This window comes from Tamandua tetradactyla, chromosome 7, assembly GCF_023851605.1.
Source record: "Tamandua tetradactyla isolate mTamTet1 chromosome 7, mTamTet1.pri, whole genome shotgun sequence".
Lineage (NCBI taxonomy): Eukaryota > Metazoa > Chordata > Mammalia > Pilosa > Myrmecophagidae > Tamandua > Tamandua tetradactyla.
In genome coordinates, this window is record NC_135333.1 from 175,173,895 (window position 1) to 175,201,258 (window position 27,364).

Below are 27,364 nucleotides of genomic sequence, written 5' to 3' on the forward strand. Positions count from 1 at the left end.
TATCGTTGATTACTTCTTCTCCAGACTTTCAAGCTATTGCTTAATATTTTAGTTTTTTTTAATTCATTTATTAATTAAAAAATGAAGCAAAATAAAACAACATACATAATCAGTAATTCACAATATCATCACTTAGTTGCATATTCATCATTTCTTAGAACATTTGCATTAATTCAGAAAAAGAAATGAAAAGACAATAGAAAAAGAAATAAAACGAACACAGGAAAGAAAAAAAAAAAGATTATACCTACCATACCCCTTATCCCTTGCTTTCATTGATTGCTAGCATTTAAACTAAATTTATTTTAGCATTTATTCCCCCTATTATTTATTTTTATTCCATATGTTCTACTCCTTTGTTGACAAGGTAGATAAAAGGAGCATCAGACACAAGGTTTTCACAATCACACAGTCACATTGTGACAGCTGTATCATTATTCAATCATCCTCAAGAAACATGGCTACTGGAACACAGCTCTACATTTTCAGGCAGTTCCCTCCAACCTCTCCATTACATCTTGAATAACAAGATGATATCTACTTGATGCACAAGAATAACCTACAGGATAACCTCTCGACTCTTGTTTGGAATCTCTCAGCCATTGACACTTTGTCCCATTTCCCTCTTCCCCCTTTTGGTCGAGAAGGTTTTCTCAATCCCTTGATGCTAAGTCTCAACTCATTCTAGGGTTTTTCTCAATCCCTTGATGCTAAGTCTCAGCTCATTCTAGGGTTTTTCTCAATCCCTTGATGCTGAGTCTCAGCTCATTCCAAGATCTCTGTCCCACGTTGCCAGGAAGGTCCACACCCCTGGGAGTCATGTCCCACGTAGAGAGGGGTAGGGTGGTGAGACTGCTCGCTGTGTTGGCTGGAGAGAGGGGCCACATCTGAGCAACAAAAGAGGCTCTTCTTGGGGGTGACTCTTAGGCCTAAATTTTAAGTAGACTTGACCTATACTTTGCGGGGTTAAGTTTCATATGAACAAATCCCAAGACTGGGGGCTCTGCCTATAGCTTTGGTTGTCCACACTGCTTGTGAGAATATCAAGAATTCAACTTGGGAAAGTTGAATTTCTCCCCATTCTCACCACTTCCTGAAGGGGGCTTTGCAGGTACTTTTCCACTCACTGATCCAATCACTGTGGGATTCATCGGAGCATCACTCTGGACAAACCAGCAAAATCTCATGTCCTACCTGAGATTCCAAGTACTTATGGCGTTCAATCAAACTATCTACATAAGTTATATTAGGAAATGCACTAGTCAAAATATAAATTTTGTAACTAATAAACATTTTTTGCTTTAGTCTCACACAGAAGGTGACATTTTAAAATATTAATTACCATCTATTTTCAGTACCCTGCAATAATGACATTCCTTTGTTCTTCCTCATGCAAAAACATTTTTAAAATTGTACCTTGTACATTTCACTATTATTATATACTCTAGGCATTCCTAGATAATACCATCTCAGTCTTTAACATCTATCTTTCTTTCTGATTTCATTTAGGTCCCCAGCCCTCCTCCCTCTATCATTCTCCCATGCAGCTTCATTCAGTGTTTTAACATAATTATATTACAGTTAGGTAGTATTGTGCTGTCTGTTTCTGAGTTTTTGTATCTAGTCCTGTTGCACAATCTGTATCCCTTCAGCTCCAATCACCCAATATCTTACCCTATTTCTATTTCCTGATGATCTCTGTTATGAACAAAATATTCCAAGTTTATTCACTAATGTCGTTCATATCAATGAGACCATACAGTATTTGTCCTTTAGTTTTTGGCTAGTCTAACTCAGCATAATGTTCTCAAGGTCCATCCATGTTGTTACATACTTCATAAGTTTATTCTGTCTTAAAGCTGCATAATATTCCATCGTGTGTATATACCACAGTTTGTTTAGCCACTCGTCTGTTGATGGACATTTTGGCTGTTTCCATCTCCTTGCAATTGTAAATAATGCTGCTATAAACATTGGTGTGCAAATGTCCGTTTGTGTCTTTGCCGTTATGTCCTCTGAGTAGATACCTAGCAATGGTATTGCTGGGTCATATGGCATTTCTATATTCAGCTTTTTGAGGAACTGCCAAACTGCCTTCCACAGTGGTTGCACCATTTGACATTCCCACTAGCAGTGAATAAGTGTGCCTCTTTCTTCACATCCTCTCCAGCACTTGTCATTTTCTGTTTTGTTGATAATGGCCATTCTGGTGGGTGTGAGATGATATCTCATTGTGGTTTTGATTTGCATTTCTCTAATGGCCAGGGACATTGAGCATCTCTTCATGTGCCTTTTGGCCATTTATATTTCCTCTTCTGAGAGTTGTCTGTTCAAGTCTTTTTCCCATTTTATAATTGGATTGGCTGTCTTTTTGTTGTTGAGTTGAACAATCTCTTTATAAATTCTGGATACTAGACCTTTATCTGGTATGTCGTTTCCAAATATTGTCTCCCATTGTGTAGGCTGTCTTTTTACTTTCTTGATGAAGTTCTTTGATGCACAAAAGTGTTTAATTTTGAGGAGTTCCCATTTCTTTCTTTCTTTCTTCAGTGCTCTTGCTTTAGGTGTAAGGTCTATAAAACTGCCTCCAATTGTAAGATTTATAAGATATTTCCCTATATTTTCCTCTAACTGTTTTATGGTCTTAGACCTAATGTTTAGATCTTTGATCCATTTTGAGTTAACTTTTGTATAGGGTGTGAGATACAAGTCCTCTTTCATTCTTTTGCATATGGATATCCAGTTCTCTAGGCACCATTTATTGAAGAGACGGTTCTGTCCCAGGTGAGTTGGCTTGACTGCCTTATCAAAGATCAAATGTCCATAGATGAGAGGGTCTATATGTGAACACTCTATTCGATTCCATTGGTCGATATATCTATCTTTATGCCAGTACCATGCTGTTTTGACCACTGTAGCTTCATAATATGCCTTAAAGTCTGGCAGCGTGAGACCTCCAGCTTTGTTTTTTTTCCTCAAGATACTTTTAGCAATTCGGGGCACCCTGCCCTTCCAGATAAATTTGCTTATTGGTTTTTCTATTTCTGAAAAGTAAGTTGTTGGAATTTTGATTGGTATTGCGTTGAATCTGTAAATCAATTTGGGTAGAATTGACATCTTAACTATATTTAGTCTTCCAATCCATGAACACGGTATGCCCTTCCATCTATTTAGGTCTTCTGTGATTTCTTTTAACAGTTTCTTGTAGTTTTCTTCGTCTAGGTCTTTTGTCTCTTTAGTTAAATTTATTCCTAAGTATTTTATTCTTTTAGTTGCAATCGTAAATGGAATTTGTTTCTTGATTTCCCCCTCAGATTGTTCATTACTAGCGTATAGAAACGCTACAGATTTTTGAATGTTGATCTTGTAGCCTGCTACTTTGCTGTACTCATTTATTAGCTCTAGTAGTTTTGCTGTGGATTTTTCAGGGTTTTCGACATATAGTATCATATCATCTGCAAACAGTTATAGTTTTACTTCTTCCTTTCCAATTTTGATGCCTTGTATTTCTTTTTGTTCTCTAATTGCTCTGGCTAAAACTTCCAACACAATGTTGAATAACAGTGGTGATAGTGGACATCCTTGTTTTGTTCCTGATCTTAGGGGAAAAGTTTTTAGTTTTTTCCCGTTGAGGACGATATTAGTTGTGGGTTTTTCATATATTCCCTTTATCATTTTAAGGAAATTCCCTTGTATTCCTATCCTTTGAAGTGTTTTCAACAGGAAAGAATGTTGAATTTTGTCAAATGCCTTCTCTGCATCAATTGAGATGATATGTGATTTTTCTACTTTGATTTGTTGATAATGGTGTATTACATTAATTGATTTTCTTATGTTGAACCATCCTTGCATACCTAGGATGAATCCTACTTGGTCATGATGTATAATTCTTTTAATGTGTTGCTGGATTCGATTTGCTAGAATTTTGTTGAGGATTTTTTCATCTATATTCATTAGAGAGATTGGTCTGTAGTTTTCTTTTTTTGTAATATCTTTGCCTGGTTTTGGTATGAGGGTGATGTTGGCTTCGTAGAATGAATTAGGTAGCTTTCCCTCCACTTCAATTTTTTTGAAGAGTTTGAGCAGGATTGTTACTAATTCTTTCTGGAATGTTTGGTAGAATTCACATGTGAAGCTGTCTGGTCCTGGACTTTTCTTTTTGGGAAGCTTTTGAAAGACTGATTCAGTTTCTTTACTTGTGATTGGTTTGTTGAGGTCATCTATTTCATCTTGAGTCAAAGTTGGTTGTTCATGCCTTTCTAGGAAGTTGTCCATTTCATCTACATTGTTGTATTTATTGGCATTAAGTTGTTCATGGTATCCTGTTATTACCTCCTTTATCTGTGGGGTCAGTGGTTAAGTCTCCTCTTCCATTTCTGATCTTATTTATTTGTGTCCTCTCTCTTCTTCTTTTTGTCAATCTTGCTAAGGGCCCATCAATCTTATTGATTTTCTCATAGAACCAAGTTCTGGTTTTATTGATATTCTCTATTGTTTTCATGTTCTCAATTTCATTTATTTCTGCTCTAATCTTTGTTATTTCTTTCCTTTTGCTTGCTTTGGGGTTAGTTTGCTGTTCTTTCTCCAGTTCTTCCAAGTGGACAGTTAATTCCTGTATTTTTGCCCTTTATTCTTTTTTTATATAGGCATTTTAGAGCAATAAATTTCCCTCTTAGCACTGCCTTTGCTGCATCCCATAAGTTTTGATATGTTGTGTTTTCATTTTCATTTGCCTTGAGATATTTACTGATTTCTCTTGTAATTTCTTCCTTGACCCACTGGTTGTTTAAGAGTGTTGTTGAGCCTCCACATATTTGTGAATTTTCTGGCGCTTTGCCTATTACTGATTTCCAACTTCATTCCCTTATGATCTGAGAAAGTGTTGTGTATGATTTCAATCTTCTTAAATTTGTTGAGACTTGCTTTGTTACCCAGCATATGGTCTATCTTTGAGAATGATCCATGAGCACTTGAGAAAAAGGTGTATCCTGCTGTTGTGGGGTGTAATGTCCTATAAATGTCTGTTAAGTCTAGCTCATTTATTGTAGTATTCAAATTCTCTGTTTCTTTATTGATCCTCTGTCTAGATGTTCTGTCCATTGATGAGAGTGGGGAATTGAAGTCTCCAACTATTATGGTAGATGTGTCTATTTCCCTTTTCAGTGTTTGCAGTGTTTGCCTCATGTATTTTGGGGCGTTCTGGTTCGGTGCATAAATAATGCATAAATAATTATGATTGTTATGTCTTCATGTTGAATTGTTCCTTTTATTAGTACGTAGTATCCTTCTTTATCTCTTTTAACTGTTTTACATTTGAAGTCTAATTTGTTGGACATTAGTATAGCTACTCCTGCTCTTTTCTGTTTATTATTTGCCTGAAATATCTTTTCCCAACCTTTCACTTTCAACCTGTGTTTATCTTTGGGTCTAAGATGTGTTTCCTGTAGACAGTATATAGAAGGATCCTGTTTTTTAATCCATTCTGCCAGTCTGTGTCTTTTGATTGGGGCGTTCAATCCATTAACATTTAGTGTTATTACTGTTTGGGTAGTACTTTCCTCGACCATTTTGCCTTTTGTATTTTATATGTCATTTCGGATTTTCCTTCTTCCTACACTCTTCTCCACACCTCTCTCTTCTGTCTTTTCGTATCTGTCTCTCGTGCTCCCTTTAGTGTTTCTTGTAGAGCTGGGCTCTTGGTCACAAATTCTCTCAGTGATTTTTTGTCTGAAAATGTTTTAATTTCTCCCTCATTTTTGAAGGACAGTTTTGCTGTGTATAGAATTCTTGGTTGGCAGTTTTTCTCTTTTAGTAATTTAAATATATCATCCCACTGTCTTCTTGCCTCCATGGTTTCTGCTGAGAAATCTACACATAGTCTTATTGGGTTTCCCTTGTATGTGATGGTTTGCTTTTCTCTTGCTGCTTTCAAGATCCTCTCTTTCTCTTTGACCTCTGACATTCTGAGTAGTAAATGTCTTGGAGAACATCTATTTTGGATCTATTCTCTTTGGGGTGCGCTGCACTTCTTGAATCTGTAATTTTAGGTCTTTCATAAGAGTTGGGAAATTTTCAGTGATAATTTCTTCCATTAGTTTTTCTCCTCCTTCTCCCTTCTCTTCTTCTGGGACACCCACAACACGTATATTTGTGCGCTTCATATTATTCAGTTCTCTGAGTCCCTGCTCATATTTTTCCATTTTTTCCCCTATAATTTCTGTATCTTGTTGAATTTCAGAGGTTCCATCCTCCAGTTCACTAATCCTAACCTGTCTTTTGAAATCTACCATTGTAGGTTTCCATTGTTTTTTTCATCTATTCTGCTGTACCTTTCATCCCCATAAGTTCGGTGATTTTTTTCAGACTTTCCATTTCTTCTTTTTGTTCATTCCTTGCCTTCTTCATATCCTCCCTCAATTCGTTGACTTGGTTTTTGATAAGGTTTTCCATGTCTGTTCGTACATTCTGAATTAGTTGTCTTAGCTCTTGTATCTCATTTGAACTATTGGTTTGTTCCTTTGACTGGGCCATATCTTCAATTTTCCTGGTGTGATTTGTTATTTTTTGGTGGCATCTAGACATTTAATTACCTTAATTAGTTTATTCTGGAGATTGCTTTCACTTCTCTTACCTAGGGTTTTCTTGCTAGATGAGGTTGTTGTCTATCTGTTCTTTGACCTTCAGTTCAGCTTTTTCTGGACCTCTAGCTTAGATTTTGTTCAACAGAGGATAAGTTTTCAGTTCCTGTTTTCTTGTTTCTTGCCGTGTTTGTATGGTGCCTTTTCCCTCCCCACCGTTAGGAGGGTCTACGTAGGTATTATAGACTCCAGCCAGGTTTTCCTGGCCTAAACTGGCCTCCTATCAGGGGGAAAGAGTCACCTGCGTCAGTTTTCCCTGAGGGTGAGACCCAGCAGGTTAAAAGACTTTCCTGTGAAGTCTTTGGGCTCTGTTTTTTCTTATCCTGCCCAGTATATGGCACGTCTGCCTGCGGGTCGCACCAGCAGAAGATGATACAGCACTTTTAACTTTGGCAGACTCTCCCTGCCGTGGGCGTGGTAGAGACGGAGGATAGGTTGTTGGCTGGTTTTACTGGCTTCCAATTGCCGAGCCCTGGGTTCTGAATTCCTTAAGAGAGGGATTCCACCTGAGTTGGGCTTCACCCCTCCCCTGGGGAAGGCACAGGTGGGAGACAGCCCTGAAAGCAGCCCGTTTCTGCCTATGACTGGGGCCGTTGCAGCCCGAGTAGTCCCGCCGCTGAATCCAGAGGCTGCCAAGTCTCTGTAGAAACACAGCCACTAAAACCTCTGTTTCCTCCCCTTTCCTCTTTTTCCGTGAGCCCAATGAGCAAATTCTGCCTTGAGCAGGTTTAGAGTGTCTTTCCTTTCCCTCTGGGAAGCCGCCTGTGGGGGAGGGGCACCGGGTGCCAGACGCCGCGGCTTGGGGAACTCACTGTTTTGGGGAGGCTTGCAGCCGGTCCAGCTGGTCCAGACTGGGGTACGCTGTATTTCCAGTCACTGACGTGGCTCTGGGAGCTGTTCTGTACTGTTTCTGGTTATTTAGTAGTTGTTTTGGAGGACAAACTAAAATGTGCACATTGCTAAGCCGCCATCTTGGCCCCCTCCTCTAGTTTTTTTTTTTTAACTAAGACATTTTTATTTTATAAAGCGTTTCATTATATAATCTGTATCTTTTGCCAATTTCTTGACCTCCCTCCTTCAATTTCATGTCTTCTTTCTGGGATCATTTTCCTCATGGCTGAAGTAAATCCTTTAGTTCTTTTTTAAGATTTGTTGGTGAACTCTCAGGTTTTATTTATCTGAAAGTATCTGTTGTTCTTGAAAGACAGTTTTTCTGGATCCACAGTTCTTATTTGACAATTATTTTCTTTAAGTACTTTGCAGACATTATTTTACTGGCTTCTGCTTTGTTATTATTGCTGATGAGATATCTGCTATCATTTTTTTTGTTATTCCTTATAGGAAATCTCTCTTTTCTTTATGGGCTACTTGTTTTTTTGGTGTGTGGGAGGTTACATTTTATTCTTTTTCCATGTGAGTATCCCATTATTGTAGCACTATTTGTTGATATATATATATATTTTAATGACATGCCTGGGCCGGGAATCGAACCTGGGTCTCCCGCATGGCAGGTGAAAATTCTACCACTGAACTATCCTTGTGCCCCTTTATTGCCAACTTTTATGATCTTCTCTTTATCTCTGTTTTCTTCATTGTACTTTAATGTATAATTATTAAGCTTTGTTGGTTTTCAATTAGAATGCCTTTTTCTTTATCCTGCTTTTAAAAAAAAGTTTTTTTTTTATTGTGAAAAATGATGTATGTACAAAACAGCAATCATCTCAAAGCATACTGCAACAGCTAATTATAGAACAGATTTCAGAGTTTGGTATAGGTTACAGTTCCATAATTTTTGGTTTTTCCTTTTAGCTGCTTCAAGACACTAAAGACTAAAAGAAATACCAATATAATGATTCAGCAGTCTACTCATTTGTTAAATCCTATTGTTTCTTTTATAACTCCACCAACACCTTTAATCTTTCTCCCTCTCTTCAGGAGTTTTTGGGCTCTGCTCATTCTCACGTTATTGTTTTGGAAAGGGCTGACGATAATGTGAGATAAGGGAATAGAACTAGTTGATGTTCTGGAGAGGCTGGCCGCTCTGGGTTTCAGGACTTAGCTGGCCTGGGAACCCATCTGGTGGTTGTAGGTTTCTGGAAAGTTACAATAGTGCATGGAAACCTAGGTATTCTTTTGAATTTATCCTGATTTTGATACTCTTCTAACTATGGATTTATTTCCATCTCTTATAGAAAGTTTTCAACCATTGTTTCTTTGAATACTGTCTCTTCCTCATTCTCTCTGTTTTCCTTCTGGACTTAGATGTATTTTAGAAATTTTAGTCAGTTCTTCATGCCTCCTTTTGTAATTTTTATCTCTGTGTTTTCAGTAGGATATTTTGTCTTTTATTAATTTCTGGAAGTTTTTGAAAAATATAGTAAGGAAATTAACCCTTTATGATAAGAGTTACAGATACCTTTTCCATTGTTTGTCTTTTGCTTTTATAGTAGTTTTTTTCTTTTTGGGGTGGGGCAGATGTTTGATCTGGGAATCGAACCCAGGTCTTCTGCATGGAAGCTGAGCATTCTACCGCTGAACCACCTGTGCACCCTGTTTTTATAGTAGTTTATGGTTACATACACTTACTATTTTGAAAACAAAGCAGTATCATTGTTCTCTAGGCTTTATTAGAGTTCAGAAATATATTTAATAAGTGGTACTCCTCACTTTATTGCCCAGACTCATATTGCTACAGAACTTTGGTTTTCCATTCAAGTCTTCCCGGTCCAACTGCTCTCATTTTAGGATTTCACAGTGTTCCACAATATCAGATGTTTTTCATTTGATGATTGATCTGTTTAGTAACGAAATTTTTGTATTTCTTTCTCGTTCTGTTATATTAATCACAAGAATGCACTCAGGACATTTCTAAATAACAATTGTGTTATTCTTTACATAGGAAAGCTTTGACTTTTGTATTTTTATTTTGCTACTGGCCATTATAATGTTTTAATACTTTCCATTTTTTTTCAGTTTTCTATTTTGAAAATATAAGACAGTTCATTTAAAAACATTAATTTTACAACATCCTTTCTTAGAGTTATCCCTCATGTGTTTTTTCTCTACTTGCTTCGTGGGATTGATTTTTGGTATTATGATTGATAGTGATGAGAAAAGGTAGTTTTTGCCTTGCAATTGACTTTACTCAGAACTATGTTTTCTAGATGTTATTTATCCCTGGATAACACAGTACCCGAGAGTATTCCATGTTCTTCAAAATACACTTTGGGAAATCCTGTTATTTATGCTATAAATGTTATAGCATATGTTATAAAATGCTATTAGGGTGCCATGTTAATATGTTAGGGTGCTATGTTAATAATAAAATGCTATGTTATAAAATACTGTTAGGGTGAAGTTGCTACTTGACTTGTGATTTTTTTTTAATCAAGGTGAAGTCTGCATTTATCCCTCAATTTCTGGATATTTTTAAGAGGAATGGATAGTGAACAGTATAAAATGCTTTTCTGTCATGTATTTAGGGCATCTATGTTGTTTAAGAAAAGGAATGTCATTCTTACTTAAATAAGAAAAATACTTCTCTGGTTAGTGAATTGGATGCTGTTATATCCTGATGAAAGATAACTTTAAACATTTATATTCAGTGTAATATAAATTTGACTATGGAATGTACCTTGTTAATAGGAGCATATGTTAAAATTCAAGATAGATTGGTAAACTTACTCTGCAGTATCTGAAAAAAATTAACAATCTTCTCATATGAACTGCCATTTTTTTAACTTTTGACTGGAGAATATCTTACGTATTTAAATATTTAGACTACCCCAAAATGGGGAGCAGATCTGCCACCCCTTTTATGGGTGGTAGATCTTTTTCTTGTGGATTAACATGCAACAAACTCATATCACCAAAGTCACAATATTAGGGACTAGCTGACTTTATTAACTCTCCCTTTAAAGTTTTGCAAATTGCCAGAACCTAATAGGGAATTGAACTATTTTACAAATATATATATAGATTGATACTTATATCTAAACCATATATTTGAAAAATGAATCTCTCCATTTTTATAATTTTGAGTAACAGACCTATGAAAATGGTGAAATACTTTGAAAGAGATATTGTAAATATTCAAAATTGACCCTCAGTTTTCTTGAGTTGAACTTGTATAGTGGAAGAAATTAGAATTTCATGGAAATTGAAAGTAAGAAATGCAAATGTTTTAGAAGTTTAATAAGATATAAGACCAGCTCTTTGAAATACAATTGAGATGTATTAGTGATTTTCATTTTTATAAACTTTAAGTCTAAAATTGCTTTGGATCTCATGGACAGCTGCATAAAATTCAGTTTTTAAATATTCAACAAATACTTTTTGTGAGCCTTTAATATATGTTAGAAACTGCTCTTGGTTCTGGGAATACAGTGGTTCTTGAAACTAACAGGTCCTGCTTGTATAGAGCTTAAAATTTAGAATAGCTTAGGTTTAATCAGATTTAAATAATTTAGATACAGATTTTTAGAAGGTCTGGGGACTTGGCATATGGCAGCTAAATGTTAATGATAAACATATCCCAAGAATAATTGATATTTCACTTGTTTGTGCTAAGTCTGATGATGGGTATGGGGAAAGGTAAGAAACATATGAAGTTATTTCAGAGTAATTTCTGGAGGCCCCTTCCTCTCATCACCTTGCTTTCTCAACTGGTACCTTTTAAGCTCCTTCGTTCATTCAGCTATTCATTCATTTCTTCATTTACTAGGACATCCTTTTTTTGAGAAGCAGGTGCATGCTAGCCACGGTTCTAGGCAGTGGATACTCGAAGGAATGAGACAGTCCCTGTCATTTAGGAGTTATTTGAGCAAGTAAAGCATACTGAAAGTGTGAGTGAAATGCTGTTGGGGCACAGAGGTAGAATTGACCTTGGAATGCAGGAGGTGAGTCCTACGTAGTGATTGCTTTAGACATGCCTGAGTTGTCTGGGTGCTGGTTAACTGGAGATTTTACTGGAAAATTATTTTGTGTTTAGAATTTATTACCGTAAAATTCAGTCAGAATGGTGGCAGTTGAAAAGCAACTTTATAACATATACTCAACTTGTCATTTCAGGAACTGTCTTGTTTCGTCACGCGGTGCTGTGAAGTGGTGGTGAATGTAGTCCATCAGTTGGCTGCCCTCTATACCAGTAACAAGTAATGGACTTCAGAAATACTTCTTCATTTTAGAGATGAGAGAAATGTTTTACTGAAACTTGCTAATTACCTGAAATAGTTTTTTTCTTCTCATTCATTTATTTATTCACTTATTCAGCGTTCTTGAACACTTAGGATGTTCAAATGCTAATTGATGTGTATAGTACAAGGTTAATAAGACAGCCCCTACCATGTTGAGTGAACCCGTCATTTGTCTGGATGAGAATGTAAACAGAATAATCTTAGCAAAGAAATGCATTTATAAAGAAAAGGACTCATGTGGAGTTAGTATGAGGACCAGGTTCTCTATCCTTATTCCTTTCCTTTCTCTTTTAAATTAATGGTTCCTGGCTCATTAGTGTCTTGTGAGTGTTCTTAAAATGTACAATCTTGGGGACTGGGACTAGGGAATCTACATTTAAAAAAAAGTCCCCAGTAATTCTAATGATTATCCAAGTTTGGGTACTACTGTTCTAAATCAAGAAAGATGATCAGATTTTCACAGAGCCCTTGCTATTCTTATTACCACAAAATAATATCTCATATTTGATTAAGTGTTATACCTAAAATCCTTACAATAACTTTGTTTAGATATATGACTGGATAGTCTCAATTATCAGAACAAGTAGCTGAGGCCCAGAGAAGTTGTTTGCCAAAATCGCATGGCAGTTTAGATCTGTTTTTCTTGTCACTCGTCCATCCATTGTTGTCACTCTGCTGTGCTATCTTCACTCTTTAAGATGCACTGGAAAACTGTTAACTGCTTCTGTTCCCATGTTTTCTTCTTCAGTCAAGGTGTATTTTTTTAATATTCTGTCTTTCACGAATGTTCCCCTTATGGTAGAAGAGCCTAGCTCTCCTAAGAGGAGTCTCTCCTCCCAGAGGAAATTTTTTTGAATTTTGTATTTAGTCTTCAAAAAATGCTTTATTTTGTAAAATATTGTTATTTGCTTTAATATAAGAATATTACATTATTTACCCTTGAGCAAATTAAATCTTTATAAAGTAATGTTTGAATTATCCTGAGGCTTATGATTTTAGTATAATTCTAGGAGTATGAATTGTTTTCAGTAAGGATGAGAACTCAGAAATAAACCTGACTGAAGAGAGGAAGACTCTTTTGGGAAAGTTGTAGTAGTAATTCCTTGTATCTCTTACATTTTAGTAACTAAAGCCTTAATAAAGATAATTGCATATTAAAATTCCAAGAGCTTTTGCTGCTATGTACATTTCTTGAAATAAAAATGAACTGTAACAAAAAGGAAACTTTTTTTTACCTGGATGTTAATTCTATTACAGGATTGCACCCAAAATTATAGAGACAACTGGAGTTCATTTTCAGGTAAAAGTGATTTAACTTGACCTTTTAAAACTAATTTTTATGGTATTTCACTTTGGAATTTATATATATAACCTCTGAATTTTAGTATGTTTTTGATTGGGGAGCACAACAATTACAGCAGGAATACTAAATTTTTTTTTTCTTCATTCTTTTCATCTGGGAGGTGATGAGGCCTTATTGACCCAGGGTAACTCCTTTTCCCAGTAGTGACGCAATTTAGATTGTCCAGATTGTCTCTTTGGACAGTGAAACAAATTACAGGTTAAAATTTGGACAGTGAAACAAATACGCAAGGCCAAATGTTTCTCCATTTAAGGCTCATAGTCCCGCCTGAGGACCAAACCTGTAGCTTAATTTAGTTAACTAAATTAGTTAATTTCAATAATTTGTCCAAATGGGTTTTGCTTTAAAAATCCCCATGAAGCTTAACTTCTAACTAGTGATTAAGTGATAATCATTAAAGGTTTTTTTGACAGACTATGTATGAACATCTGGGAGAGCTGTTAACAGTTTTGCTCACCCTCGATGAAATTATTGATAATCATATCACATTGAAAGACCACTGGACTATGTACAAAAGGTGAGCCAAATAAAATATTTTAAAATATTCTCTATACTGTATAGTTAATGTGTTAATAAAAAATAAACAAGTATAAATAATGCAGGTCCTTTAAAAGACCTGGAGATTTATATTTAGAAGGATCTCATATCAGATGTTTCTATGAAGACAGTAGCCATTCTTTAGTTTCAGGTAAATTTGTTTGAGGGTATTGTATACCTGTATAAAGCACTCTGATTCTTAAACTGTAATAGGATGTTCATTTGCCTACCTTTAGAACTCATATTTTTGTTTTGTGTTTTATCAGAATGACAGTTTTTTACCTGACCTTGGTTTCATTTTATTAAATTTTCCAAGATTTCTGTAGATGAAGGGGTCTTATTTTTTTCAGTATTATAAGTATGTCCAGAGCACTAGACATATAAATTTAAGACTGTAAAAAGACATGATAAAATTAAATATACTAGTATTGTTTTTGTTCACATTTTCCAATGTGTAAATTCAAACAAGAATCATAAATATAGAATTTTGATTTCTGGGGAAATTTTAATTTAAGAATTTAGTAGGCAAATATAAACTCTTTTTTGTGTTCTTCCACAAGGTTACTGAAATCTATCCATCACAATCCTTCAAAATTTGGGATTCAGGAAGAAAAATTAAAGCCATTTGAAAAGTTCTTACTAAAACTAGAAGGGCAGTTACTTGATGGAATGATATTCCAGGTAAGTATAATACCAGGCTATTTTCATTGACCAACTCAGAATTCTAGGGAGACTCTTTAATATAATACTGTTGTCCATGTTTTTCTTTAAACAGTGTTTTGGCTTAAATTGTTAGTGTACTGTAATGTAATTATTTCATTATCTAGTATCAAGCAAAATTAATAATGTACTAGTATAAGGCTTTTTTCCCCCCCAACTGTATAAAAAGAATAAAACTATTCAGGGATCTTAGAAGCTATTCAAGCAGTGGTATTCAGTTTTCTGTTTTCTATTACCATCTTGATTTAGTTTTTTATAAGACTACCTTTTAAAATAATGATTCTTCCTAAACTCAGGAAATATGATTCGGTTCTGTACAGTCCAGTATAGTAGCCTGTAACCACATATGATTATTTAAATTAAAATTAAATTAAAATGAAGTAAAATAAAAACTTTACTTCCTTGGTTACACAAGCCACATTTCAAGCACTTGATAGTCACATTTCAAGCACTTGATAGTTCTTGGCTTGCTATCATGTTGGGCAGCACAGATGTAGAACATTTCCATCCACACAGAAAAGTCTTTTGGACAGTACTGCTTTGGGTAGTTTCCACCAGAAATTGAATTATATTCCATTTTAAATCTGCTTCAAGCTTCAAGGCTACCTCTGATTTATATTATACATGATTACAATTTTAACAGATTGATTCTGATTCTTGTTTATGTCCATTTAACTAAATTAGTTCATTAGAGTTAGAAGTGCAGGGAAGATAGTTGTAAACAGAAAAAATAAGTTGCTCTTAAGTGTAAAGTAAAATAGAAAACATGTTTTCCAGTGCTTTATCAGATATATTGCCTGTATACCATTGAGCATCCCATGTCGTTACACAAAAATATAGATTTTTGGTTCAGTTTTATTTCACATAATTGGTACTCAAAATATAAAAATATATATCCATATTCCATTAACAAGGATTTGGATTTAAATGTTGTAGTAGATTAAGGTAAAATACTTGAGCTTCAGTTTTAGTAAAATTAAAATGATCAAGGTAGAAATTTTTCATATACTCTGGGTCTGTTTAATATCTTATAAGAGTCTAAATTTTTTTTTCACGTTTCCTGTCTAGTCCTGTATAGAGCAGCAGTTTGATTCTCTCAATGGAGGAGTGTCTGTGTCAAAAAATAGCACTTTTGCTGAAGAATTCGCACATAGTATTCGTTCAATTTTTGCAAATGTAGAAGCCAAACTTGGTAATGTAAAATGCACTTTTTTTTTGTTTTTTTAATAAGGTTTGCATTTTCTTAAAAGCAGAATTTAAATATCTATTTTCCTTTTCTTTCATGTTACTTTTTTAAAAGGAGAGCCTTCTGAAATTGACCAGAGAGACAAGTATGTTGGAATTTGTGGACTCTTTGTCTTACACTTTCAAATTTTTCGAACTGTTGATAAAAAGTTTTATAAATCTTTACTGGACATTTGTAAGAAAGTAAGTACTTGGAATTTTATTTTTTCAATTTGATCAGATAAAAAGATTTTGGTAAAAATAGATATTTAAAAATGTATTTTATTCCTTCTTACAAAAGCTAAAATTTCATAATACTCATTTAAAATATCCAGCCATTCCAAAAATAAGTAACATAGTAAATGAAAATACCCATAATTCTGTAAATACATATTGGTATGTATTTTTCAGAACATTAACTTGCTATTTTTGCTATCAGTACTATTTTTTCTCTCTTCTTTTCTCTTTCTGTTGTCCTCTTCTTGCCTCATCCTCATTATTGATACAGAAAAAGCTTAAAATAATGTTTTTCTAAATTTTGCTATTTCCATGATGTATGCCACATGATTTCACAATTGAAAATTTTGTTTGTGTATAGAGTCATGTGATATGTGACCCTGAGAACCCAGCCATCTTGGGTGTCTAATTTTAATTTTTTTCATTAATGTAAAGTGAAAGTAAGGGTCTTGAGGTATTAAAAGTTTCTACTTTTTTGCATATTTTATTCATTTGAAAATCCATTAGCTTATAATGTGCATACATCTGTTGTTTAATATTTAGGTAGAATAAAATTATTTTCAAGCTCAACACAGATATAGGTTTAGATATAGATTTGTGCCATAGTAAAATATTAGTCATATGATATATTAATATTTTTTGTGTTTATTTTTTTCTTGAAATGAAAACTTTTCTATTGTGTATTGAAGAACTTTTAAACAGCATATCATGTAGCCTGCACTTAATGATTTTCCCCCCTTACCTTTACTATTTTAGGTACCAGCCATCACTCTAACAGCTAATATTATTTGGTTTCCTGATAATTTTCTGATCCAGAAGATACCAGCAGCTGCCAAACTTCTAGATAGAAAAAATCTTCAAGCCATTAAAATGCACAGGGATACTTTCTTGCAGCAGAAAGCTCAGTCCCTTACCAAGTAGGTTTATAAGCAACCATAATGAACATAGTAAGGGAGCTTATATTTTCAACTCTTTCTAAATGTATGGAGAGGAATTGCACTACAATTTATTATTATTACTCATTACCAGAGAAAGGGTTGGGCACTCTCCAGGAGATTTATTTTCCAGGAAAACTAGGAACTTTTTTGTAGTGATGTTTATAGTCAGATTCTGGTCCCTTCCCTTGCTCCCATTCTGGTTCAAGCTGTCGTCTGCTTTCTCCTGCATTGTTACAGTAGCTTCCCAAGTTTTCCCTGCTTCTACCTCCATCCCTTTTATAGTTTATTTCACATAAACTAAAGTGGTAATGATCCTCTTAAGAACAAAGTTAGACCAAATCATCATGTTCAAACCTAGTGGTTTTCCCATCTCATTCACCAAGTCCTTGCTCCTTATGGGGCCTTAAATACATTTATCTATCTGCTCTCCTTTTCTGTTCTCATCCCTGTCGCAAGTGTCCCAAGAGTTTCTGAAAGCCCTAATGCAGTCCAAGAAGAGTTGAGAAGTGGATAAATTATGTTTGATTTTCCTTGCCCTGTTTTTCTGTCAGAGAGGGATGTTCATGGTTCATAAACAGCATGAACCATGGAGCTTTCACATTATAAAAAAATACTGACTTTTTTGTTATTATTTGAACATGCCAGACACACTTTCTGCCTTAGGATATTTGCATTTGTTACTTTTCTAGAATTCTGTTCTTTCAGATTCATCTTATACAAGTCTTGGCTCAAAATTGCTTTCTCAGTGAGTCTTCGTTGATCATTCTATTTAAAATTGTGCACCCCACCCACCCTAGACCCTATCCCTTTTCCATAGCAGTTATCATCTGACATCTTGCAGATTTTAATTATTGATTTCTTGACAATAGAACTCTCATTTCTAGAATGTAAGCTTTATGAAGGCAGGGTTTTTTGCCTGTTTTGTTTACTGTTGATTTCACTGTATTATTCCCAGTGCTGAAAAACAGTGCTTGGGTTATATAGGTACTCAGTGATTGTTGAGTGCTTAAATTGTATATGTATATTGATATCTATTATTTGGAAACCAGAGAAATGAAATCGCTGGTGTAAGGAAATATGCAGAAATATGAAGAAATGAAAATATGAAGAAATGAAAGTAAATTTTGAGTAACCCCTTTCTTTCGTTAGAGATGTACAGTCTTACTACGTCTTTGTGAGCTCATGGATGATGAAAATGGAATCTATTTTATCTAAAGAGCAGAAGATGGATAAATTTGCTGAAGACCTCATCAATAGATGTAATATTTTTATACAGGTGGTAATATCTTCTTGCTTAAAATAAGTTGGGGGGCAATTATTTATTTATCTGATATATAGAAGTTATAGAGACTTGGAAAGAACTGGGAAATAATAGCATATATTTTTGCTTTTAAAACAGACACTGAAATGGATTTGGTTTTATTTAGATGATCTGCATAGGACACATTAATTTAAATTTTCTAATACCTGCCTTTAATGCTCTACATTTCTGTCAAACATGGCTTTTTAGTTGCGTCTCATACATTTTAATATGTTGTATATTTATTATCCTTTAATTGAAATATTTTAAATTTTTCATTGTGATTTCTTTGCTCTGTGGGATATTTTGAAAGACATTTCTTAATTTGCAAATATTTGAGCATTTCCTGGTGTTCTAGTTTGCTAGCTACCGGAATGCAGTATACCAGAAACAGAATGGCTTTTAAAAAGGGGAATTTAATAAGTTGCTAGTTTACAGTTCTAAGGCTGAGAAAATGTCCCAATTATAAGTCTATAGAAATATCCAATCAAAGGCATCTAGATAAAGATACCTTGGATCAAGAATGCCGATGAAGTTCAGGGTTTCTCTCTCAAGTGAGAAGACACATGGCAAACACAGTCAGGGCTTCTCTCTCAGCTGGAAGGGCACATTGTGAACATGGCATCATCTGCTAGCTTTCTCTCCTGGCTTCCTATTTCATGAAGCTCCCCCGGAGACGTTTTCCTTCTTCATCTCCAGAAGTCGCTGGCTGGTTCTCTCTGCTTCGTGTGGCTATGTCATTTCTTCTCTTCTCTTTCTGAATCTCTCATTCTCCAAAATGTTTCCTCTTTTATAGGACTCTAGTAAACCAATAAAAACCCACCTGAATGGGTGGAGACATGTCATCACCTAATCCAGCTTAACAACCACTCTTGATTAAATCACATACATCTCCAAGGAGATGATCTAATTACAGTTTCAAACATATAGCATTGAATAGGGATTAGAAGAAATGGCTGCCTTTACAAAATGGGGTTAGGATTAAAACATGGTTTTTCTAGGGTACATACATCATTTCAAAACAGCACACTTGGTTATCTTTTTTTTTTTTTTTAATGCTTGACATGTTTATTTCTGTATCTTCATTCCGTGGTAATACATTTGAGTCTCCACTTAATATCTGAGTTTCATAGATAAATTCCATTAATTTAGTAACTCTCCTTCACACTTGTAGACATCAGGAACCTCAGAAATCTCTTAAATAAATTCTGCCTCTAAACTATAAGAATTTGGAGGTTAAAGCAAGTGTGAGACTTTTTTTATTTACATCTGTTTGGTTTATACATATGTGAATCTCATTTTAATGTCTTGACATCTGTTTCCAATGTGAAAACCAAGTTTAAAAATCCATGTAAGTAAATTCAACTTTACTGTATTGGGGGTAAAAGATACTTAATGTAAATTCAGTGAAGTTGAACAGCATGAACCATGGGCTAATGAAAATTGTCTAGGGTGCTATTATAAGTAGCTTTTTTTCCCTGAAATATTGATGCACTGAAACAGTATCAAATTTTTTAAAAATATGTGATTATTCCATTGTGTTCGAACCTATTAAATACCTTCCAAAAGTTTCTTAATTCAGTCTGAGAAATTCTGGGAGCCGTGAACATTTCCTGTTCAGAAACGTGACTTTTATAAAATCTTCCAGAAAGCTTCAGAGTAAAAAAAGACTTAGAAGTTGATCGTCTTCCCAAATGATGCAACCAGGTGTGCTTCTCTAAAAGCTTCTGATAAAGTCAGATGTGCATGGCAGACTCTGGCTATATCTTCACAGGACGTTCCATATTCCAAAGCAAGAGCAGCTTCATTTACCATTTTTCCAGCACCTGGTCCTAGAGTATGTGCTACTAATACTCTGTGGATTTCTGAGCAAGGATCTTCACCAGGCCATCTGTGTCAGCATTTGTCTTAGCTCTGCTGTTAGCAGCAAATGGGAATTTCCCAACTTTGTACTCAACACCCTCTTCTTTTAACTGCTTCTCTGATTTGCCAGCCCAAGTAGCTTTAGAATGCGTGTAAATCACTGATGGCATGCAGTTGTGGTCAGTGTGCACAGCACCACGAGCTGTTCCTTCAGCACACATGTCCTTCATCCTCAGCTTTGTGAGCCCGCAGTGGACCAGCAACCACATCACCAACAGCACAGATATTTGGAATTTTAGTTTGGAATCTGAAATTGACTGGAATTCTACCTCTGGGCTCTAGTTCAATGCCTAACTCCTCTAGTCTTCTAGACTTCTGAGTAAAAGGTCCTCAGCTAATGCAAACCAAGAGTACATCACAGTGAGAACTTTAGCTTTACCACCAGAAGCAGCTTCAATTGAAACGTCAGTATTTCCATCTGACTTCTTTGTTGCACCAGTAACCTTTGTATTCAATTTAAATTTAAATCCCTGTTTTTGAAGGACACATTGAAAGTTTTTAGATATCTCCATATCAGTTCCAACTCAAACAACATAACCCAGAAACTCAACTGCTGTCACATCTGCAACAAGTCTTTGCCAAACTGAATCCAATTCTATACCTATTACTCCTGTACCAATCACTATCATCTTTTCTGCAACTTTTTTGAAAGATAAAGCACCTGTAGATGACACTATTCTATCTTCATCAGTCGTGATTCCAGGAAAGGGACTAACTTCTGAACCTGTAGCTGTAAGAATGTTCTTTGTATCATCGGGTTTTGTAGTGTGACCTGGTTTTTGCTAGTTATCTTTCCATATCCATTTACATGAACGACCTTATTCTGTTTGAACAAGTGGGCAGTTCCACCTGTTAGAGCTTTTACTACAATATTCTTCTGCTTCATCATCTCTAAATTCAAGCAAACATCAGGCACTTCAACTCCCTTAGATGCAAAATCTTTTCCATGAGCCATATGGTAATAATGAGAGTTATTCAATAAAGCCTTAGAAAGAATACAACCGACATTCAAGCTGTTCCACCAAGGGTTTCATTTTTCTCAGTGCAGACTGTCTTGAAGCCTAACTGGGCAGCTTTAAGAGCAGCAACATATCCTCCAGGAACAGAACCTATCACTGGTACCTCAGCATCAACATCTCACAGTTTTAAAACCTAAACATTTAAATCAAGATATCAGCAAGGTCATGCTTTCTCCCCGAGTTGCTAGTCTTCTGCTGAAGGCAGTCATCATCATCATCATCTGATGATTTCTCTCCTCTGTCTTCTGAGTTCAGGCTTCTACCATCTCCTGCCCTTGGTTATCTTTTTATTGCTGATTTCTAACAGTAATTTAAATTACTAATGGTAATTTAAATTTAAGTGCCTTGAAATTTTTCAGATTTTCTTTATGATCCAGTCTATGGTTAATTTTGATAAACATTCTATGTATACTTAAATAATGGAATGTGCATTTCATGTTTGTTGTGTGGTTCTATATATGTCAAACAGGTCATATTTGTTAATTATTTTGCGTGCTGGCTGTCAGTTACTGAGATTGCTGAGTTAGAATCTCCTGTGAATATTGTAGATTTGTCTGTTTATCCTTGTGGTTCTGTCTGTTTTTATTGTATATGATTTGGAACTAAGTAAGTGCACATCATGATTTTAGAATGGTTGTATTTTCTGGTGAATTGAACCTTTTATTGTATGAAGTTCCTCTTTACCTCAAGTAAAACTTTTTGCCTTCGGTCTTTTATATGAACATAAATATATTAGTTTTCTTTCAGTTAATGTCTTCATGGTGTATCTTTTTTTGGTCCTTTTACTTTCAGACTTTCTGGCTTCTTATAATGTGTCTCTCCTATAAGCAGCAGTGTTCTCCCCAGTCTGATAAAATTTTTTCTTTTAAATTAAATTATTTGACACAGTCATTACTGATATGCTTGGATTTAAAACTACCATCTGATTCATTGCTTTATATTTGATTCACTTATTTTGTGTCTCTTTTCCTTTTTTGCCCTCTTTTGGATTTTTTTTATCATTTTATTTCTCTCTGTTAGTTTGTTAATTTTATATTCTTTTACTGGTTACTCTAGAGACTTTAAGATGCATCTTTGACTTATTCAAATTCAAAAGTGGTTTTCCCACTTTCTAGACAGTGTAAGGACCATAGAACATCTTAATTCTTTTTACCCTCCATCACCTTTTGTGGTGATAGTGTATACTTTGATTCTATATATATTATGAACTGTGCAAGACATTATGATGTTCTTTTCATAGTCATTGTTTGTTTAGACTTACCCACATATTTACACATTGTTACTTTCATCCTTCTTGCATCTCTCAGCCTTCCGCCTCCTATCTGTAGAATACCCTTTGATATTTCCTTTAATATGCTTCTCTTGATGAATTATCAGTTTTTGTCTCAAGTCCTCATTTGCACTTCATTCTTTGATGGACGTTTGCCGGGTATAGCATTCTAGGCAGGTGAGTTTTCTCTTTGAGCCTTTAAAGGTATTGTTTTGTTTTATTTTGGCCTTTGTTTTGTTCAGAAGTCAGCTCTTGGTATTGATGCTTTAGGGACATGTGTCTTTCTTTAATAGCTGATTGTGAGATTTAATTTTTGGTTTTCAGCAATATTATGATGTACCTTGTCAGCCATTAAATCTTCAAATACTGCTTCTGTTCTATTTTCTCTCTCTCCTAATTTTCTCTTCTGCTATGTCTATTCTGTTTTTAAACCCCTCTACTGAGTTCTTAATTTTAATTATTTTACTAATTTTTTTTTTTTGGTAGTTTCTACTTCTAGTCTGAAATACTTTTGTGTTTTTTTCTTTCAACATAGCCTAATTGTTTTTATCTCTTGGTTTTCTTGGTATTTGGAAATATCTTCTTTCTTCATGTGTCAGATTATGTTTTTATGCCAGATATTGCATGCGAAAAGCTGTAGACATGATTTGAGGATCTGAATGTTGTTTTCTTCCTCCAGAGAGGATTTATATTTGTTTGGGGTAGTCTAGGACAACTAGCCCAGATACCTCAGTCTAGTCATGGATTCGTCCTTCCTTTTAGGCCATCTCTCAGGACCCACCCCAAAGCCTAGGCAGTTTGCCAGGACTTCCCTCCCCTCATTTATGGGCCATGAACTACCATTTTCATCCCCTTTCCTGTGAGGTGATAGAAGATGTTTGGCTTCTCAGTCTTCGTTTTCCTCTTTTGGAGGGAAAGTTGTCTCTAAGGGAAAGCAGACTCAAATACCAGGTTCACTTTTCTGAGTTTCTGTCTTCTCCTAGATCTTTATTTTCTTTATATCTCTTCAGTGCTTTTCAAGAGATTAAAAAAAATATTTTTCCCAGATTTCCGTGTTCTCAGTGGGAGGGTTGGTCTACATTCATTCTTCTATTAACAGAAACAAATCTTCCTACCCAATTTAGGTTTTTAAATACATCTTTTATGTATGTTATTCCACAATTTAATGGCCATCTGAGAATGAGGTGGTATGGGCCCAAGAACTCTAAGCTGAATCCCCTCTCCCTTCAAAAGAGGGATTCCTTTTTCTGGCTGCCTGGATTATGCTCTTGCCATCCTTATTTCTTCCTTTTTTTTTTCTCCCAGTGCTGCAATAGAGCAGCACCTAGTAATCCTCATAGCTGATAAGGCAGGACTTGCCTTTCCTTCATGTGTGCCCCAAACTTTGGTCTTATTGTGACTGTTGTAGAATGCTCCCTTTTCTCATTCCTTAGTTTTTTTTTTAAATTTAGCACATCTCTTTTCTACAGTCCTATTAATGGTCAGGGAAACTCCCACCTCTCGTTATTTCTCATTGAACGTCACTCTTAATGACCCACTGTTAATGATGAGAGAGTACTGTATCCCTTATCTAATGTGGGTCAGGAGAAAAGGGTTGAGATTCACTGACTTCCACCCCAGGCTCTCGAATATACTCAAAATAAGGGAGTTTAGGTTGATCTCTAAACTGTGCATGCATCTTATTTTAGTCTTTCTTAAACCCAAAGAATCCCCATTTTTACCTTTTTATTTCTGTGTGTCCCTTTTGGGTTTAAATGAAAACATATTTCATAAGTAGTACTAGTTTTTCCTGTTTTCTTTTTCTACCCTGTTTCCTGGTGTTTACTGGCACTAAAACTATTTAAAAGATTCACAAGACCTATGTATTTCCTTCAGAGTAGAAGGGTAGGCTAGAATCTGTTCTCATTGGGCTGGAAGGAGAGAGAGCCTGATTAGAACCAAAGTAGGTAGGGGACATGGTCGCAGTGGATGGTGGGGACTGGTCTATGAAAAGGAAAAGGGGAAATTGGCTTGCAACTCAGATCTACCCCTGGGTTCATGTGTGGGTTAGAGAGCAGCTCTCCTCCTCCTCCTCATTCTTCAGTTCTTAGGTCCTTAGAATCCTGAGCTCTTGCCCTAAGCTATAGTAGATAGGAGTCTCTATCCCCCTGACTGGCAGGTAAGATAAGGATGAGTAGATAACTTCCTATCACCTAAATCGTTTCTCTGAAGGTTTGTTTTTAATGGAAAAAAATCTTTAACTGTGGTTATACACTATAATTTCAACAGTACGAAACATCTGGTATATGATATGCTAAATAAACTTTTAAGGGATGCTTTGACAGTTAACCACCATGCTTAGCATTATCTCTGTGAGGAAGAATAGTTCAAATTCTTAAACGCTGGCTTTAAAATGAACTTTTGAAACAGTAGGTTTTATTAAATTGAGAAATACTTATTATTGCATAAAAGTGAAATCTTTTGCTTGTGAATATAATGTTTTATTTTTTTTATAGGGCTTCTTGTATGCATACAGTATTAGTACCATTATCAAAACCACAATGAATCTCTACATGTCCATGCAAAAGCCAATGACCAAAACCTCCGTCAAAGCATTATGCAGGCTTGTTGAACTTCTCAAGGTAGGTGTTAGATTATTTTACCTTGCCATCATAATTGAGAAATAACTAGGGCTTAAATTATAATGGTCTTGTAAGATTTGACTTCTTGGATTTGTTTAGTTTTATAGGAGAGCAAAAAATTATGGGAAAGTGAATTTATCTCTCGCTTGGATAAAGGAACTAGCCATTGAAAATAGTTTCTGAGTAACTTCCTGTGAATATATTTAAACTTTATTAAAGTGAGAGAGAAAATAGGAAAGTAATTGGCTAGCTTGAGTAGTATTACTGAAGTTTTACTCGTGGAAGTTTTTTTTTTTGCTTCTGAAAATACTATTTATGGTTCATAGAAATGTACATTCTGCTAGTTTGAGATGAACATATTTTAAGAAAGTTCAAGCATATACATTGTTTAATCCCACAAAATATATTAATTTTGTTGGTAATATTAGCATATAAATGGGTCTTTGATCTCCCAGTGGATCCAACACTAGATTGTTTTTAAGTTGTAATTACTTTTTTTCCAGTCTAAAGAGGGGATGAGATTCATGCTGCTTCTGTTACAATCAAAGGGATGAGAGAGGACATGTGATCTCTAGAGAAGAGATGCTGGGCAAGCAGTCAAGACCTGTAGAATATGAAGTTCATTCCTCATCTGCTTGTTAGTAGTTTTTTTCTTGAACACACTCATTCACAATGGGAAATATATTATAATGGTGAATACTTGGTTAGGATCTTTCAGAGGACTCAGGAGAATCCCTATAATTATTTTTTTGACACATTGGAACTCTCTTATGGAGTGGTCTTTCAGTAAGAGGAAGGAGTTGTGGAGATTGAGGCCTCGTCTGCCTCTCCTGAAGTGGCACATCCACTTGGCTTTGGGGAGGAGTTGGCATCGTCATGCTGGTGGCGTATCACACTGATGCCCATGTTTGTTTGTCTGGGCGGAGGTCTGTAGGTGCATGTTCTTCATGTCCTGTCCATAGACTTACCACACCGGCACGGGCGGGGTCACCTTGCCCATTGTCCGTCATCTGGACTCTGGTCCACGTCCATGCATGCACTTGTTCTCAGTAAGCCCACTGCCTGGTTCTTCTGGTGGATGGCGTTTCCACGTGTACTCTTAACAACTTCCATTGCCTTTCTGAACGGCTTTTTAAAACTTGGCCTTTTTGGCCTTTTACAGTCCTTGTCGTGTGTCTTGGCACTTCTGCTGAGTTCTTTGGTACAAACTTCAAGTTGAACAGGTGTTTCTCCCTGTTGGACAAGGTTGTGGTGGGGACTAAGGTCTGCATGGCAGGGACGGTGGAGGAGTTTAAACAGGTTGCATGAGTTTTAAAAGTACTTATGGGACGTTATCCATGATTTCATAGTATGTAAATGCATATGAGGCTCGTTAACGTGAGGCTGTTTATTTTGTAATTTAGAAGTGCTGTAGTTTTGTGGTTTGAATAGGAGTCTGTAGAGGTAGCCAAATGAATTAAGAATCAAAACACACTTCTGGGAATACAGTAAAATTTTCTTAGCATACTCTGTATAAGTAAAAAAATAACACCTCTTGTGGCACACCTAATGTTTTATAAAAATTGAAATCAAGATTTGCTGCTAAATTTCTACTAATAATTTTAGACTTAGGGAACAAAGATTTTTTTTGAAGATTATGACTTTTAATTTTCAGACTTTTTTCTTTAGGACATATAATTTGTAATTAAATATATGTTCTATGAGATATACTGATGTATATGTACATAAATATACATACATATATAGCGTAAGTATAGTTTTTGAAAATAATAAAATAAATGCTAAAACACATTCCATCTCAGTTAAGAAAGAGAAGTCACCAAATATTTTCAAAGTCCCCTGTGTTTCTCCCTGTACCTTTCATAGGAAACCATTGTCCTGAATTTAATGCTTTTTTTTTCATTTACCATGTATGATGAATTATAACCATACATTGTTGTTAATGTTTTTTTAAATGCAGTTTTATTGAGATATTCACACAGCATACAAACCAGCTTAAGTATATAGTCACTGATTCACAGTATCATCACATAGTTGTACATACAAACCCATGATCAAATTTAGAACCTTTTCATTACTCCTGAAAAGAAATAAAAAGAAAAAAGAAAACCCTAATCCTCCTGTATTCCTTATCCCACATTATTGACCTGTAGTGTTGGTGTGGTCCCTTTGTTACTGTTGATGAGAGACTCTCACAGTATTACCACTAGCTGTAGTCTAGTTTACAGCAGGTACATCCTTTCCCATATACCTCTCTCTTGTTAATTCCTGTAATAGTGTCGTATATCCACTCTAGTTCTGAAAGAACTTTTTAATGTTTTTACCGTTTATCATGGACATTGTCCACCACAAGAGTCATTTTGTTAAACATTCCCATGT

The 27,364-nt window shown here is 35.3% G+C and overlaps 1 protein-coding gene and 1 pseudogene across 4 annotated transcripts in view; one reads left to right on the forward strand and one right to left on the reverse strand.

Moving 5' to 3' along the window:
* Positions 1 to 27,364, forward strand: part of WASHC4 (WASH complex subunit 4) — a 102,042-nt gene that overhangs the window by 25,601 nt on the left and 49,077 nt on the right. For all 4 annotated transcript variants that reach the window (XM_077111894.1, XM_077111896.1, XM_077111895.1 and 1 more), the window contains exons 7-15: positions 11,709 to 11,791; positions 13,091 to 13,133; positions 13,610 to 13,713; positions 14,294 to 14,414; positions 15,522 to 15,645; positions 15,754 to 15,881; positions 16,671 to 16,831; positions 18,002 to 18,128; positions 24,860 to 24,985. In XM_077111894.1, the coding sequence (XP_076968009.1) occupies positions 11,709 to 11,791; positions 13,091 to 13,133; positions 13,610 to 13,713; positions 14,294 to 14,414; positions 15,522 to 15,645; positions 15,754 to 15,881; positions 16,671 to 16,831; positions 18,002 to 18,128; positions 24,860 to 24,985 (1,017 nt within the window). The remainder of the gene's footprint in view (positions 1 to 11,708; positions 11,792 to 13,090; positions 13,134 to 13,609; positions 13,714 to 14,293; positions 14,415 to 15,521; positions 15,646 to 15,753; positions 15,882 to 16,670; positions 16,832 to 18,001; positions 18,129 to 24,859; positions 24,986 to 27,364) is intronic.
* On the reverse strand, positions 19,824 to 21,045 carry LOC143642905 (dihydrolipoyl dehydrogenase, mitochondrial pseudogene; annotated as a pseudogene).